The following is a 13,652-nucleotide window of genomic DNA, read 5'->3' as shown; positions in this document are numbered from 1 at the left end:
ATGTGTCCATTTATCTAATATAACAAGAGAGTATTCAGGATTTACAAATAACATTGGCAAAATAATTACAGGAGTACGAATAAAAAGCAGCAACAAACAGTGAGAATGTGACAATAAATAGCACTAAGAGTCACCAGCCATGCTAGTGGCACTGTGAGGCTGTACTTCAACATCCCTCTGATAAATACGTTTGTGTAAAATGGAAATTTAATAAAAGACGAAGTAAAGCTCTGCTTTTGCTCGATTGCCCTCTGTTTAATTTCTGTCTCCATGTTTCCCCTCAGCTCCACGCGCATGCACAGAGAGTGAGTTTCGTTGTAATAATCTGCGCTGCATTCCCGACCGTTGGGTCTGTGACCATGACAACGACTGTGAGGACAACTCGGATGAAAGGGACTGTGGTAAGTGGAGGCTCTTTGTTGACAAGTTGTTTGTGAGGGCGGCACCAAACAAAGAAGCAATAAAACCTCACATTTTGAAGCATAGACAGACACGACCACCAATAGTCAGCTATTCAAAAATAGTTTATTCACTTTCTTCCCTGCAGTGCCGGTAGAGTGCAGGGCAGATCAGTGCTTTACAAGTTCAAGTTTCACTGGACATCACACCTCTAGAAGTTATTCTAGATGAGATACAATAAATAAAAGAGTAATTTCTATTTAGGAATTAAAAAAGTAGGGATAAAAAAGTATTTTATTCAACTTAAAATAACTTAACTTACTCAACTTAAATGTGCCTTTGATGTAGTCATAATAAAAGACAAAGCTAGTGCTCCCCTTTTCCGTGAAGAGAATACTTCTATGTGAAGTAATGCTACATTTTGTGCTGGTTTGGCTGTGTTGCAGAATTGCGGACTTGTCATCCCGGTTACTTCCAGTGCGGCAGCGGACATTGTATTGCTGAACGCTTCAAATGCGATGGCAATGCCGACTGTCTGGACTACACAGATGAGACATCTTGTCGTAAGTGTCCCAAAGTGAATGGTTTTCCCTGTGCACTCTTTGGTGATAATTGCTGTCTCCATCACAAAAAGAGAGTTTTAACCTAAGCGAATATAGCATGCATGTGTTCTTTTTTTATCACCTTCTGGTCTTGGCCTCATAAAGATTGTGAGTTCGGTCACAAACTTGAGTTTGACAGAACGGTTCTGACTTTCAGCAACCCGCTTTCCCAACGGCACATACTGTCCCCCCTTCCTGTTTGAGTGCAAGAACCACGTGTGTATCCAGCCTCATTGGAAATGTGACGGAGACAATGACTGTGGCGATAATTCAGACGAGGAGCTTCACCACTGCTGTAAGAAGTAACATAAACATTCCCAAGTCCAGCACAAGTAATTAGCCTGAAGGTTTTCTTGAGACTTTGCTGTTTCTGTTCATCCACAGTGGACATCCAGTGTGAGACTCCGTTCCGTTTCCGCTGCGACAACAACCGCTGCATCTACAGCCACGAGCTGTGTAACTCTGTTGACGACTGCGGTGACGGCTCTGATGAGAGAAAGGAAAACTGTAAGTAATAAGATAGTTTGTAGTTGATGGTCTCATCTATCTACTCAATCATGTCATGTCAAATTGCGTTCTGTTTTTCTTTTTTTGAACATAACTACATGCATCTGCAGCATCTTTTGAATTGGTATGTTTCCCTCTATCTAGGCCAAAGCCCGACTCATGGACCCTGTACAGATGATGAGTACAAATGCAGTAATGGACAGTGCATCCCTCTGCACTACGCCTGTGATGACTATGATGACTGTGGAGATCAGTCGGATGAGCTCGGCTGCCGTGAGTACATTAACAAAGAGCACGTTAGTAATGATGATGAATTAAAAATTAATAATATGTTTTTAAACTTGTTGATATCACAATATACTGCATGTGTACCTAATTTAAATGACAAATATATGATATCTTATTTTTACTTCCAAGAAACAACCAGTGTCTACTTCACAATGCCTCAGCAGGTCTACTAAAATGTAGATAATAAATAAATACAATCATAAAATAGTGTTCATTCATTCAGCTGAGTAAGGGAGTTTAGTAAATTAAATGACCACCGCCATGACTATACTGTATGTTATGAGCCACTTCATTATTTAAACTTAAACTTGAATATACCTGATTGGGTGCAAGAATAAATACAGGATAAAACTACAACAGGACATACTGTAAGAACTATACAGTTACGTCCATGAGTGTCTAGGTTGACATTCGGTGTGTGTTTGTATTTGTTCCTGTAAGACCATGGCGGCGGGCACACATGCAGTGGCAACATCTGTGAACACAACTGTACCGACCTGACGCAGGGAGGCTTCCTCTGTTCGTGCAGGCCCGGCTACAAGCCCCGAACGACAGAAAAGCACACCTGTGAAGGTAAGTGACGTGCTTGATCCATGAAAACTCTGACACAAAGTATTTTTCCACATCCAAGTCATGTTTTTTTCTCCCCCCACCACTTCCGTCTTGGTTTGGCAACAGATGTGAATGAGTGTGAGGTGTATGGGACGTGTCCGCAGGAGTGCAAGAACACAAAGGGCAGCTATGAGTGTTTTTGTGCTGAAGGCTTTCTCTCTTTTGGTGAGCCGCACGGGACAGAGTGTGCTGCCCAGGGTAAGAGCTCAGCATTCGCACGTAGAAGAAAGTTCCTGGCAAATGATCCCTTTGATTAGCGTGTTAAGCCAAAATCTGTATTGAACTTCCTAATATCATCTCAATTTCTGTATAGGAAATCCACCAGTGCTGCTCTTGCCAGACAACGTTCGCATCCGTCGTTACAACCTGTCTTCTGAGCAGTATTCAGACTATGTGGACAATGCTGAGCATATCCAAGCTCTGGACTACCTATGGGATCCAGAGGGACAAGGACTCAGTAAGACTCCTTCTGTAAACCATTTAATGGTGTTGTTGTTGCCTACAGTGAATATAAAAGCAACACAATCTCTAAGTTTGGATAAACTTTATCCCCTGTTGTGCTGTAGGTATTGTGTACTGGACTGTTCTGGGTCGGGGATCTCAGTTCGGCTCTATCAAGCGTGCCTTCATGACCACATTTAATGATCACGGCAACAACCCAGTGAAAGAGGTGGATCTGAACCTGAGATACATCGCCAATCCTGACGGCATCGCTTTGGACTGGGTTGGCGGGTAATTTACCAAGATTATGACTTAACCATTGCAGAGATTAGTTAAAATGTTAATCCCTTGCTCAGTTTTTCATTTATCACCTTTTACAGGCACATTTACTGGACAGATTCAGGCACCAATCGAATTGAAGTGGCCAAACTAGATGGGCGGTACAGGAAGTGGTTGATCCACACAGACCTCGACCAGCCCGCTGCTATTGTTGTCAATCCATCACTTGGGTATGAGTCTGTAGAGTTTCAGTCTAATAAATGTATTTTTACAGTATGTAGAGGGTTTGTTAACAACAAAAAAACATGTTTCTTGGAATTATGATTGGGTGACGATGATCTGTGTTGGCAGAATGATGTACTGGACAGACTGGGGCAGGAAACCCAGAATAGAATCAGCATGGATGGACGGTCAGCACAGAGAGGTGCTTGTGAGGGAGGAGGACCTGGGCTGGCCTACTGGACTGGCTCTGGACTATGTGAATGGAAATAGGATCTACTGGTGTGACTCCAAAGAAAATATCATTGAGTCCATGAAGCCTGATGGCACAGACAGGAAGATCGTCATATCAGGAGGTCAGAACACTGCCAGTCTGTAGAAAGACAAACAGATATGAAGTTTAATGGGATATATCAAGTATTTTATTCAAATAACAGCGCAAGTGATTTAAGATTAAGTACAATGTGCATTTAAAGTATTGTGTTTTCTCTGTTTCAGACATTGGATATCCCTACAGTCTGGATGTGTTTGAGGGGCACGTGTACTGGACAACAAAAGAGAAAGGTGAAGTCTGGAAGACTAACAAGTTTGGGAAAGGAAATAAAGTCAAAGTCCTAACCATCAACCCCTGGCTGACTCAAGTCCGCATTTACCAGGAGCACCGACACAACCAGTCAGGTCAGAACACAGAGGGATTCATATAACGGCTGTTTAGAATAAGAGAAACAATGTTATTGCTGACACACTCATGCCTTTCAAGCAAGACAATTTAGTGACTTTTTTTTGCCAAAAGGCTTGAAAGACAGATTAAGAAAATGTTCTCAGTATGTTACTTAATAAAAATAAAAATTGTGAATGAATTTGACGACATTATGCATCAGATTTTGCATGTCTGACTCCTGATCCCTACCATCCATCTACACATACACCAAGTTAAATTTAAAATCGCACTTTATTTTATCTAGAGTGCGCTTGTGCCAAGATCACAATGCAAAATTGAATCCAATCAAATCAAAGAGTTCATTCTCAACACAACCTAAATAGCCTGTTAAAACAACCCAAAAGCTGTCAAAAAGACCCCAAAACAGTGGCATCTATAAGAATGAGCATACAGTTAATGCAGCAATGATTTGAATTCACACAAAGTTTTGCAATTTTAGATCTAATATGCAGAAGGTATCAAGCAGAGAGAGCTACATACATGAAACCACTTTTACATAGTTGACTGGATTTGCCTACTAAACTTACTAACTTACCAAAAATAGTCTGTGAAACAAAAAGCTACGATCAAGACAAACTCTAATAAAGATTTAGTAATGAGTTGTGTGTCACAAAATGTTTTCAACTTGCTAATTATTGACTTCAAAGGGTGTTTTTCCAGAAATGACTTTCTTTTGAAAAATATCTAACATTGTTACTGTCTTTGCTCTTTCCTCTTCAGTACCCAACCCTTGTAAGAATGTGTGCAGTCATCTGTGTCTCCTCCGGCCCGGTGGATACACCTGCGCCTGCCCGCAAGGGTCCTCTCTGGTGTTTAACTCCAATGAATGTGATGCAGGTAAACAATGGCCTGAGTGCAGCTGCTGCCTGCACTCTTGTGTTGGCTATTGTGTTGTATCTCATTTTGCTTTCATAAATCCATTCTTCACATGTGCCTGGCTGCTCCCGTGTGGTTTTGTGAAACTGTGATGTTGTTGTTGTTGCTGATTCTGTGTATGCCTGGCTTTTTGCTCCTTCAGCCATTGAGGCACCCGTTGCAATGCCCCTTGCATGTAGATGCATGAATGGTGGAACCTGCTACACTGATGAAGGCGGTCTGCCCAAGTGCAAGTGAGTTTAGTTGTAGGTGATATTTACACCAGTGAGTGATTGATTCCCCATCAGTCACACCCAGTAATGCCTGATATTTAGTTTTGATATACCACCTTTTTCAAATGCACTTTCAGATGTTTGTTTTCACCTGTAATAAAACAAGATTTATCATAACTTGCAGATGTCCATATGGTTATGTGGGCAGTTATTGTGAGATGGGGAAGTCGAGTGGGGCTCCAGCAGGAACAGGTACAGTAATTCACCCGTTGTCTAACCTTTTATTTTTTAACTCTCATTCACAGTTCAATTCTAGATACTCTCTCTCTCTCCTTTAACTTGGAAGAGTTGGCTAAACAAATCCTTCCAACCAGAATCCTGTGGTAGTCCTTCACACATGCACTGGTTGACATGTGGGAGCTGCTGCACAATAACAGTCACGATCTGTTGGCTCTACTGGAGCAGATCAAGGCTAAATGCGTGAAGTGATACCCAGGTCAACAAAACAGCTTAGAAAACAGGCTCAGCAATTGCTGAAGATGTTGACTCATGCATTTCCTTAATAAATAGACTAGAAATACTTAGAATAGATCACTGTTTAACTTCTCTAATGGGTTTGCAAACTAATGGGCCATCCTAAGCACATGGGCTAGTCAGCAAAATGTTTACAGTGAGAATTCCTATGATCAGCACTTAGTAGCTAGTGTTAAAAATGCATCCAATTAAAATATTTTCTTCTTTTTCTTTAGCTGTGGCCGTTCTACTGGCCGTCATTATCATCCTGATTACTGGAGCTTTGGCTGTTGGAGTTTTCCTCAACTACAAACGAACAGGATCTTTCATCCCCTCAATGCCCAAACTACCCAGGTATCGTGCCTTTGTTTTTCAGAGTTTGTGCTTATGAGTGAAATCTGTACTAAAGTTGCTGCACGCAGAATTTCAGAATCAAAGTTCAAACGGGAGTGCTTTGTTTATCTCTAGCCTCAGCAGCCTAGTGAAGTCCGGTGACACGGGGAATGGGGTGACGTTTCGCTCAGGTGATAATGTTGATCTTGGACCGTCACACATTGGAGTGTCATTCATTGAAACAGCCATGCAGATGGTGAGACCTGGAACGATGTTTATTTGCAGTTAAAATTTTTCTAAGTTACTGAAAGCGCATAATCAGCATTTTTGACTCAAACAAGTACTCTGGTGGAGTTTATTGACAACTTTCATCCTAGTAGTCCTTCTAGAACTGCTTGTATCAGCAGCAGCAGAGAAATAATTAATCTTTCGTTTGTCTTATCTTATCAGCAATCTTATCAATATATTATGCCCATAGGACGATACTTTTGCCATCGAAACTGGGAGGCAGCCAGTCACATTTGAGAACCCGTTGTACGCCACCGATCCTGGAGTGTCCGGTGATCCTGCAGTCATTCATGCCACACAGGTACTTATAAATGAATGAACACATTAACGCTACATATAAACTAAGACTTCCAGTAGTTTACAAACAAACCATTCTGCACATGGGTCAGTGGTTTTCAGAATTTCAGCATCTTCAAACAGAAAGTAATCTTTTTATTTTAGTTTTACATAATAACCAATAATCACATATGTATTTGCTCCCACCAAAGAGGCAGACTGTTTGTGAGCAGGACATATCAAGAGTATATAGCATGAACCAATTTCATTGAAATATAGTGAATAAATCGACTTCTGGCCAATTATCCATTAATTGATTTTGATGGGAACTGTGATGTGGGATTTCTGCCAAAGCTAACAAAGTTAGGATTTTAATTTGTTGTTTAAAACGGGTTTGTTTCCAGCATCAAGAGGCACATTTTGAAGTAGCACAGAAAGTGATAGCAATGGTATTTGTTGATGTAACATAAAATTTAACAAGTGCTGGCCAAGAGAGCCAAATGTTTCTTTTATTCCGCATGGACACAGCAGCTTCTTTAGGTTCTTGGGAAGAGTGTTTGTGGTGAAAACATTTCCCATGTAAAATTGAAGAAAAAAACTTTTAACAATGCAGGCATGTTTTGCAGAGAATTTATGGACGTGCGTGTGCCTCCTGATTATTTTATTTAATGTTATTAGTTAGGCCATTTACTTCATTTGTCATAGCTGATAAACTTACATAACAAAATACCTCTCATAGGTGACTGTTAATGTGAGTGGTGAACAGTTGGAGAACAACTTTGTGAACCCAGCGTATCGCGGAGCTCAGAGTGTGGCCGTTGCGAACACATCATCTTCTGTCAGCACCAAACCTGAGCAGGTAAGTGTCTTGTAAACAGAACGTCCATATAAAAAAATATGTGAGCTAAATTATTCAAGAGTGACGTCTGTGTTTGTTTGCAGGAGTCAAAGTGGAGTTTGTTCAAGCGGAAATTAACGCCAAGCACAACATTTGAAAACCCTTCATATTCAGAGGTAAGTTTGGAAAACGATTTTATTTAAAACAAAAACAGAACGTGCAAGTATTCTTTCAGCTTGTTTACCCTCCGTATCATTTTATAGATGAAAGATGAAAAGCCTGTTGGAAGCAGTAGGGACCCTTCTGCCCCTGAGCCCTCTCCATTTGTCCCCCCCACTAAACCTCCGAAGAGAGATCGCCCCAGCACGTTTTCGCCAACCGAGGACAGTTTCAAAGACACAGCCAACCTCGTGAAAGAGGACAGCGACATTTAACCCATCTCTCACAGACGGGAATCGAAAAAAAGAAACACACTTTGCACAGAATTTATTTTTTTATGCAGCCTGTGTACAAAACTCAAATTGTTTTAGGAAAGAGAAATACATTTCCATAGAATGATGACAAAAAGTCTTCTGTGACTATGCCTTCTGACATTTCTTATGCCAATTCTTGTGTTAATGTTTTCATTATTCTGATGTACAATGTATGTATATCTTTGCACTGAAGCTGCTGATAGACATGTTAATAAATAAGTTGTATATTTGTAAATTTGAACAGTAAGATTTTGTCAGAAAATATCTTTGAAATAGATCCTATGAATAGTTCAGCATAAACACAATAACATAAAAAGTGAGCTGCATTTTGAATGTACAGTACTTATATGATCAAAGGTTACTAGAGATGTGTGTTGAGTAATGACATTTTGCCACTGAACAAAACTGGAGATGTATTTACTTCATCTTTCATGTTTATATACCTCATTTCATGGCCAGAAGCGCAACAAAAGCGACAATTGGATTTTAACTTATGGCGTTTATTCTTCAAAGAATATATCTTTGAATAAGGAACGGTATAAACAGATGCATGAGCTAAAATATGAGTGCAAAGCATACTTATTGTACTTAATCAAACTCATTTCTACCTTGTGTTCCCTGACTGTCTGACTTTAAATCAACCTGATAATTTGTTTTAGCAATAATATTGGAACAATGGCCAAATTTTTTGGAACAATACTTGAATGTGCCCATGTTTGTCGCGTGGAAATTAATGTATGTAGTTGATTATTTTGAAGGGCAACACATGACCTGAGGATGCAGATGTAGACAGGCGTTTTATAGACACGGTGAATAAATTCTTAACTTCACAGAATGATTTATTTTGTACTGTAATGAGGACAATAAAAACTGTATCTGTGATCATCCACAACATGCCCATATGGTTTAAATTGCTGCTGGTGAGACATGAATGAATAAATTTCCTATTTTGTAACACAGTCTTGACACTTTTTTTTTTACCATATTGTCACAATATACTTGATTTTATCACTTTTGGCTGCCGGTTTCCATGCATACATACACTTTGGACAGCAAAATGTCATCATACAAACTATTTCACAGAGCTAGACTTTTCTGTCACCCTTAGGTAAAGGAAGAAGCACCGTCATAAGAAAGTCTGACACAAATGAAGGGAGATAAGACAGAGGAATCCAAAAAAGCTTAGCATCCCAGCCAGCACTATAACGTGTGCGTGGGAAGCGAGCTGTGAGCGCATGCTCCATACACCAGGTCACCTTAGAGATATCTGAACTGCACAAGATTTGCATGCAGATGTCTTGAGACTTCATATCTGACGGGAAAAACAAAGTAGTTGTTTAGAGTATTTGTTTGACCTTTTGGCTGAATGTAATTAAATGTGCTTCCACTCACAGTCATCAATGTATGTAGCTCCATAAGAGTCTTTGACATCTTGGGGGAGGCGGTTCCACAGCCTCTTCAGGTCACCTTCAATAAGATCCAGCTGGGTGACAGCAGTCTTGAAGAAACCCGGCTCGATAATGCTCACTTTGATGCCAAATTGCTGCATGTTCCTCCTGTGCAGAAGAAGCAAACCATTATGTTTCTTTAACGTAACTTTAATGAGTTTTTTTTGTCTGTGATTTCCCTCTAAAAGTAGTTTTACATCATGTTAATATTAAGTAATTAATTAATAAGTTTGCACATGACTACAATTTTCAGGCCTTTGCAACTGAATGCCGTGGTGTAAAGTAACAAAATACATTTACATTACAAGTACTGTGCTGAAGTACAATTTTGAAGTACATGTACTTGAATTGTGTATTTCATGCAACTTTATACTTCTACTTCACTACATTCTAATAATTAATGTCATACATTTTTATACAAAATCAGTCACACCTTTCTGCAGAACAAGTACTTTTGATACATGTTGATACATTTTGTTGATGATACCTTTGTACTTTTATTTAAGTAGGATTTTGAATGATGGACTTTAACTAGAAACAGTGAGTATTTTTACATTGTTGCAGTGGTACTATTTACTCTAGATACATTTGGTGACAAGTCATATTGACAGCGGTGACATCTGTGTACTTTTTTGTATTGTTTCTTCTATCCCCTTTACTATATACTAAGTGCTATATGTCCTAAATCTAAGAGGATGCGTGATAAATCTGTTGTCTTTCCACTACCTGGTGCAGTCGGAGAAGGCTTCCACTCCCCATTTGGATATGCAGTACCCTCCACCAGTGAGAGACAGTCTACCCAGGACACTGGCCACATTAACCACCCTGCCCTGGGCCTTTTTCAGCAGTGGCAGGAACTGGAGCGTCACATCAATAACTCCTATCAGATTCACATCCAAAACCTTTGTGAAATCCTCCAGATGCATCCATTCTGTTGGGCCGATGGGTATGGACCTGCCGGCATTGTTCACCAGACCCCACAGGCCTGCGGAGGAAAGAGGCAGGATGATTGCCCGCAGCTATTAACTTTTGATCTTCATTTCTCTTTTGCTAAAGAGAATGTTCTTAATGTGTTATCTTCACAAATATCAGAAATATCCTGGCAGTTAGCAATTAATCTCATTCATTCTTCATCGATATGCGTCAGGCAAAATCTGACTTTAAAGGCTAAAATGTGTAAGAGACATTTCTATAAAATAGGGCTGAGTTTCCCCAGCGGGCTTGATTGCACTCATCTCACTGATGTTGAAATGCCAAAATATCATACAGAACTATGGAGATTAGTATATAGTGTTAGCATGGTCTGAGAGTTGTGTCCACTACACAACCCAACCCAGACAGACCAGGCATGTTCTCTAAATTCAATGAAGGTCTAAAACGCTTCTAAAAGGTTTTCCATCATGTTCAGGATCAACTTTTAAAAAAAATGACCAATCTGTAGTTCAGATTTATGTTTGAAGCAGCTTTACTGTTCCTATGAGGTAAGTATGTTCTCCCTCCTCTTTAAAAAGAGGGTTAAACATATCAGTAGGAGGATGATAAGTTGGTGAGGGGATGGTCCAGGTTGGCTTTATCTCCTCAAGTGCCTCACTCTGGCCGGCACCCTATCTGTGTGTAACCCCCCCCCCCGTCCGCCCGGCTCACCTCGCTCCTTGACCTCTTTGCTCACAAACTCCACCGCCTTCCTGATGCTCGCACTGTCTGTAACATTCAGCAGGAAGGTCTTCAGTCTGGAGGAGGCAGATGCTGCCAAATCTGCTGCACCTTTCTCTGTGAGACATGCAGCTATGACGTGGAAACCCCTTTCATCCAGCTGTCTGGCCAGCAGATTCCCAAAGCCGCTGTCACAGCCTGTGACGAACACATGCTTCTGGTTGAAGCCGTCGACCTTGTAAGAGTCTCTGATGTACCAGCGGATGGCAGCGAGAATGGCCAGAAGTAAAGCACATGTTAAGGCCAGGTGTGACAGGATTACCTAAAAGAAACCTTTTTTTAAATTTTCATGTAAATATTCAACACAAGGTAAATAAAAATTTGAATATGTATGCAAATAATGCAAACACTGAAATCAACATACCTCAAATAAATATGTTGTTAGATTGACAGTTGATACCTGAGTGAAAAAACTTTAAAAAAACTTTCCGTTTAAAGGTTAAGTGTGTAGGATTTAGTGACATCTAGTGGTGAGGTTGCAAATTGCAACCAACTGTCTGGTCTACCACTCACTGTTGAGAGCTTTTACTAGTCGGGGCGGCTGTGGCTCAGGAGATAGAGCGGGTTGCCCGTTAATCGGATGGTCGATTCAATCCCCGGCTCCTCCATGCTGCATGTCAAAGTGTCCTTGGGCAAGATACTGAACCCTGACTTGCCCCTGGCGGCGGTTCCGCCAGTGTATGAATGTGTGTGAATGTTAGTTTCTGTTTGAGCACTTAGGCTCAGTGTGTGTGAATATAGTGAAAAAGCGCTTTGAGTGGTCGAAACACTAGAAAGGCATTATATAGAGCATTTATATTTACTTTGAAAAATTCTGAACGACACTGAAAAGAGTCTGTAGCCTGTTTGACACCTCTGAAAGAGCCATCAGAAAATGATGGTGGTTCCTCTTTTCCTTTCTATTGTGTAGATAGAAATGGCTCATTCTAAGGTAATAAAAACAGTTCATTATGTAAGGTCTTTATATACCACTGAAAACATAGTTATGGATCTTATATTGCATTTCTGTCAATTGATCCTCAGAAATACTACACACTGAACCTTTAAAACGTTTAAGATCTCACACAGCATGAAGATTTACATTTAAATACAGTAATAGAGGCTGAATTACCTCTTCCACAGGGGCCCCCATAGGGCCCATTTGAATTATGTGTAAGTTGGTATGTGATACTGCTGAAATGTTGAGCATTACTTAACACCCCATTTTAACTTCAACACACAACCCTTCACATATTGAAAAAAACATTTGAACACCCAGGCCTGTGTCATGGTGCATATCCCTAAATAAATGTGTTAAACCAAGTTGTCACAATAGGTAAGTTCTGTTTCAGGGCCTCTAGTGGGTTAATTTGGTCATGACAGTAATGCATACACCCTACACACAGGGGTGGACTGGGGAAAAACATAGCTGGAAATTTGTCCAAAGCATTTGTACGGGGCTCCGGGTCTTTAGAGACCGTTATTCATGCATTCTTGAGAATCTTATGCAAGTATAGTACATCACGCAAATAATTATTGTGGCAATAACACGGGAGTATGTGCTCACCTGTGCGTCACGCGTAAAGCCCAACGGGGACAGTTTTATCCACCCATATTTAGGCCTATGCATCTAAAAATTATTATATTTATTTGAATAAATAACCGCTGGTAGCCTCGTGAGTGAAAGCTAAGATCAGTTTCACCGGCGACTTTTTTTAATGAATTCAAAGTCGGACTTTGCTGTAAAACCAATGACAACCAATGCGAATTAGAGAAAATAAACAGACTAATTTCCATCAAAATAAAGCCATGCTCTGGACAACCAGAGGATTCTGTAAATATATCAGAATCAATGAATATCGGAATCAGAATCTATTGGCTGATTTTCTTCTCTTTAATATTTGGCACAGGAACACCGGTTAAAGCGCTCTTCCTAAGCCGCGCGCACATCTTGGATGACCGCTCATTTCGGTTAATGTAGCAAAATGCACACTAGATAACAGACTACTTAAGTAAGGAAGGTATGAATAGAAAATGCAGCGACGTTTAAAGTAGATTACTGGGCCACACAATACTCGAATAAAGTGTAAAAGCACAGTTTTAAAAAAGTAACGCAACAAGTTGCCAAAACTTCTGATCACTGTTGTCTCCGCTATTTGTTGCCGTAAGTAGCAGCAGCACCTAAAGAAAAGTATATAATTTTGAGGCAAAATCTATTGCGCGTATACATCGCTCTTTACGGTAAAGCATTGGCGCGCTAATAAGGCCGTCATAGTGCATTAAAGTGCATTAAAGTGCACTCAGCAATCTATACTCGAATGGCCACAAATGTTGTTTAAAAAGGGAAGCCCCGTTCAGCCCCGACAAAACGTAGCAAAGCGTTTATTCCAACGGAAACAGTGGTGCCTTGAACACCCTGTTGTGTCAAGTGCAGTGCGGTTGACTGACTTTTTGATATACAGTCTATGGTTTACATACTTGTTGCAGCTAACTGGGTAACGCCTCTGACACACCCACCAAGCGGGAGAAAACCATAGACTGTATATAAAGGACAAAACATACCTCGAAGCCCGTTGAACTTACGCAACGTTGCACACCGTTTCAAGGAAACATGTCGTTCAACCTGTAGCAAAAC

General features: G+C 40.4%; 2 protein-coding genes across 10 annotated transcripts in view; one reads left to right on the top strand and one right to left on the bottom strand.

The window, feature by feature from the left end:
- lrp2a (low density lipoprotein receptor-related protein 2a) overlaps window positions 1-8,836 on the top strand; it is a 50,596-nt gene extending 41,760 nt beyond the window's left edge. For all 9 annotated transcript variants that reach the window (XM_046053145.1, XM_046053147.1, XM_046053143.1 and 6 more), the window contains 21 exons: window positions 285-401; window positions 846-962; window positions 1,159-1,296; window positions 1,386-1,508; window positions 1,653-1,781; window positions 2,238-2,369; window positions 2,475-2,606; window positions 2,722-2,865; window positions 2,975-3,140; window positions 3,230-3,358; window positions 3,480-3,703; window positions 3,846-4,025; window positions 4,789-4,905; window positions 5,087-5,177; window positions 5,341-5,408; window positions 5,906-6,023; window positions 6,138-6,258; window positions 6,481-6,591; window positions 7,306-7,425; window positions 7,509-7,580; window positions 7,668-8,836. In XM_046053145.1, coding sequence (XP_045909101.1) covers window positions 285-401; window positions 846-962; window positions 1,159-1,296; window positions 1,386-1,508; window positions 1,653-1,781; window positions 2,238-2,369; window positions 2,475-2,606; window positions 2,722-2,865; window positions 2,975-3,140; window positions 3,230-3,358; window positions 3,480-3,703; window positions 3,846-4,025; window positions 4,789-4,905; window positions 5,087-5,177; window positions 5,341-5,408; window positions 5,906-6,023; window positions 6,138-6,258; window positions 6,481-6,591; window positions 7,306-7,425; window positions 7,509-7,580; window positions 7,668-7,838 — 2,720 coding nt within the window. In that variant the 3' untranslated portion in view covers window positions 7,839-8,836. The remainder of the gene's footprint in view (window positions 1-284; window positions 402-845; window positions 963-1,158; window positions 1,297-1,385; window positions 1,509-1,652; window positions 1,782-2,237; window positions 2,370-2,474; window positions 2,607-2,721; window positions 2,866-2,974; window positions 3,141-3,229; window positions 3,359-3,479; window positions 3,704-3,845; window positions 4,026-4,788; window positions 4,906-5,086; window positions 5,178-5,340; window positions 5,409-5,905; window positions 6,024-6,137; window positions 6,259-6,480; window positions 6,592-7,305; window positions 7,426-7,508; window positions 7,581-7,667) is intronic.
- rdh1 (retinol dehydrogenase 1) lies at window positions 8,699-12,170 on the bottom strand. Its single transcript, XM_046054518.1, has 5 exons — window positions 12,150-12,170; window positions 10,970-11,300; window positions 10,052-10,310; window positions 9,270-9,433; window positions 8,699-9,189 (listed from the first exon to the last, which is right to left on the bottom strand). Exons 1-5 carry the CDS (start codon window positions 12,168-12,170, stop codon window positions 8,963-8,965), a joined length of 1,002 nt encoding a protein of 333 aa, XP_045910474.1. The 3' UTR covers window positions 8,699-8,962.
- Window positions 12,171-13,652: the final 1,482 nt, after the last annotated feature.

This window comes from Micropterus dolomieu, linkage group LG07 (genome assembly GCF_021292245.1).
Source record: "Micropterus dolomieu isolate WLL.071019.BEF.003 ecotype Adirondacks linkage group LG07, ASM2129224v1, whole genome shotgun sequence".
NCBI classification, from domain to species: Eukaryota; Metazoa; Chordata; class Actinopteri; order Centrarchiformes; family Centrarchidae; genus Micropterus; species Micropterus dolomieu.
This window is presented reverse-complemented; position numbering and strand designations above follow the sequence as displayed.